Source organism: Lygodium microphyllum, chromosome 6, assembly GCF_053477565.2.
Source record: "Lygodium microphyllum isolate KBCC chromosome 6, Lygodium_microphyllum_v1.1.10, whole genome shotgun sequence".
NCBI classification, from domain to species: domain Eukaryota; kingdom Viridiplantae; phylum Streptophyta; class Polypodiopsida; order Schizaeales; family Lygodiaceae; genus Lygodium; species Lygodium microphyllum.
This window is the reverse complement of record NC_141140.1, coordinates 881,155-884,267: the sequence shown is the minus strand read 5'-3', so window position 1 is coordinate 884,267 and position 3,113 is coordinate 881,155. Positions and strand designations below refer to the sequence as shown.

General features: G+C 55.2%; 1 protein-coding gene across 1 annotated transcript; it reads right to left on the bottom strand.

The window, feature by feature from the left end:
- Positions 1-626: 626 nt before the first annotated feature.
- On the bottom strand, positions 627-2,891 carry LOC148034223 (tyrosinase-like). Its single transcript, XM_087679198.1, has one exon. It carries the CDS (start codon positions 2,852-2,854, stop codon positions 878-880), a length of 1,977 nt encoding a protein of 658 aa, XP_087535324.1. The 5' UTR covers positions 2,855-2,891; the 3' UTR covers positions 627-877.
- Positions 2,892-3,113: the final 222 nt, after the last annotated feature.

The following is a 3,113-nucleotide window of genomic DNA, read 5'->3' as shown; positions in this document are numbered from 1 at the left end:
AAGCAAGGAAGAAAAATGGATAAGAAGAGGTGGAGCGACTTTAATTTGCACAAAAATGAATAGCTTGCTCTATTGTTTTTTGTCATTTTTATACAAAGAGAGTTTCCACCCCTCTCGAACATCCAACCCACCTTATGGTCGGTCATTTTCATTAAGCACACTCCTCTTAAGGTTGTTTGACTCATCTAAGATGGAAAACTAAATAGAGTGCCTCATTGCCACCCTCATATCCTTGTGGATTGATGAGCATACGGGAGACAATATAATTTGCACAAGGGGAAGCTCAGCTCTCATGATGAATACAAGGATTTGCTGTGAAATTACATTAAGTGCCTCAAGATGATTTGATGAAGTCCAAGAATTAATGTATTTCCAAACATACTTGTAGGCAGTTGCACTTGAGCTTGTTTTGATTTTTCTGACTTTTTTTGTTCGCTTTTGATCGTCAACGACACGCATACTCAATCGAGAGAGAGAGAGAGAGAGAGAGAGAGAGAGAGAGATCTGCATGCTAGTCTCATAAACATATAGATATATATTCAACATTACGTACATCATACCATCTTTCCCTGGAGCTATTTTTGAGCAAAGATTCTGAAAATGAGTAGTGGCAAGTAGACTTTCTTTTTCATTTTTATAAGTGAGGTTGGATTGTTATGGGCTTGGCTCATCACTAGATCCTTGCGTAACATACAACCGAGTACGTTGGAGATGTAGATCATTGCTGAAGATACTATAGTGTTGATAATATGGATGGCGGGGCAATCCGCTAGCGACAAAGTAGCTCTTATATAGTTTAGTAATAAGGTAGGCGTTGATGGATGCAACGACTGTTATTGTAATCTGTAGTACGACGTGCAGAGAAGTGTCGTGCGGTTTAATCAACCGGGAACGCCTTGAGGACCTTGACGGAGGTCAGGTCGAGGGGCACGTTGTTGACCAGCGACTCGTTGATGTCCTCGTCGCGGATGCCCTGCTGGAGGTAGAGCGAGATCTTCAGCCCGCCTTCGGGCCCAAGCTGGATGCTACTGCGGTCCAGCTCCTTCTTCCCGGCAAGATCCACAAACAGGAGCTTGATGGACCCGGGACGATCCAAAGGATTCATCGCCGGGGCGTTGTCCTCCTGGCCCCCCATCAGCTCCACGGCCGTCGTGATGCCCAGCCTGACCATGGTCTTGGTGAGGTCCAGGGTTGCCTTCATGTATGTGCGTTTCTCGCAGTTGGCGCAGCGGGCGGCGTTGAGGTTGGCCCTGGCAAACACATAGATGGTGCCGGCAAAGTGCGGCGAGCAGAGGGGCGTGTTGATAGTGGCGTCCGGCTTGTCCAAGAAGACTCTGATGCGAAAAGGCCCGTTGAAGGCGCGCTTGAAGATGCCCTCCACCACCAGAACCCACCGCCAAACGTACGACTCCGGGGGCTTGTACAGGTTGAGCACGTGCGCCAGCATGCGGGTCGGGGGCCACGACTCGCTGCGCGCCTGCGCTATCTCTGGGTAGGTATAGCCACATTGCTCCTCAATGAAGCGAACGTCGTTGGAGATGATGAATTTGTTGACGTCCGTGGTGGAGATCCGGAAGGGAGTCAGGTCGGTGGTGGCGTTGGCCTCGCTGTCGGGCTCGAAGGTGAAGGTCCCGTCATGGTCGGTCTGCAGGGTGTTGGCGCTAAGCCAGCTGTCAGGGTAGCAGTACTGCCAGAGCGCGATGAGGCGGTCGACGTTGGCGTGGTGGAAGAAGAAGATGGGGTCGAAGCCTGCCAGCTCGGGGTACGACATATGGCCGCCCGTGTCCCCGACGGTGTCGTGCAGGAAGTCGTGCACTAGCTCCACCGAGGAGTAGTGACCGTAGTCGGTGCCGTGCTTGCCAGTCAGCTCCGACCAGTAGTGGTTGGAGAAGGAGAGCCAGTCTCTGTGGTGGAACATGGCGTACACGCCCTCCACCAGCTCCGTGTTGGAGTTCTTGAGAACGGTGAAGTTGAGGGTGTCGTCCTGGGTTCGGTAAGAGGAGTCGGGGTGGCGGACGGTGGGGTAGCCCTTGGGGGTGAAGGGGCTGCCTTCAGAGGGCACCACGTAGTAGGGCTTGGCCGGGGGGTTGTACACGTCCGAGGAGGTGTGGGGGCTGCCGACGTCCTCCGGCACCACGAACGCCCTTAGGGGGTTGGGGATGCTGCTCGCCGAGAAGGACCTCCATGGGTAGGCCAGCGAGATGTCCGTGGACATGAAGATGTCCGGCATGCCCAAGGTGCGGGTGGCGTGGGCGGCCCAGTCCCAGTACGGGAGGCGGATGTCGTTGGCGATCTCGGCGGCCGCCTTCTTCTCCTGGGCATCCGACAGGCCCTCCGCCAGGAGCTTGGCCTGGCGGATGATGGACTGCTCCAGCAGCAGCAGGTAGGGGCGGTGCCACGTGGGGAACAGGGGGCTGCCGTGCTGGCAGTAGCCGCCCCACCACGTGCTGCTCTTGGTCCACACGTGGGAGCCCGCGCCGTCGTAGGGCTGGTGGGGGAGGCCGTGGATGCCCGCGATCTGGTAGAAGGACCAGCGGTCGTCGGAGGGGAGCTGCTGGACAGCCTGGAAGGCCAGGAGGAACAGGTCCCGCCGCATTTTCAGGCGGTCCAGCTCCTCTGGGCTCCTGACCTTATTGCTCTGGTCGGCGGGCTTGCTGCCGGCCACCAGAATATGGGGGTAGAAGAACGTCCACACGCTCTCTCTCGCCAGCGGTTTCTCTCCGTCCGCCACGGGGTAGCGGTACACGATCGCATGCGACTCACTGTCGTGCGGATCTACCCCAGTCGTCCCGAGCCGGGTAGCCGTAGGCGCAATATTAAGCTTTTGCTCCTTGTCATGATCAGCTGCTGCCATGGGTGACGAAGATGTATGCAGTCGACCTTAGCCTAAAACTGAATTTGATATCTGCTTATGGCTTAACGCCGGGACACCTCCAATCTATATATACCTCCACGACGTGCATCCATCATCTTCTCTACAGTCTCGTCGGTGTCGACGTAAGGTCTTCTTTACGTACTCCGAGAGTCTAGAGAGGGACACGGCGGCGATTGTTCAACGTGGAGTAAGGCTGTCTATGACCAATTCACATCACTCAGCATGGTGCCATGATGTG

What these genes read in the sequence shown, in the direction of transcription:
- LOC148034223 (XM_087679198.1), bottom strand. Translation starts at nt 2,854, where the DNA reads ATGGCAGCAGCTGATCATGACAAGGAGCAAAAGCTTAATATTGCGCCT.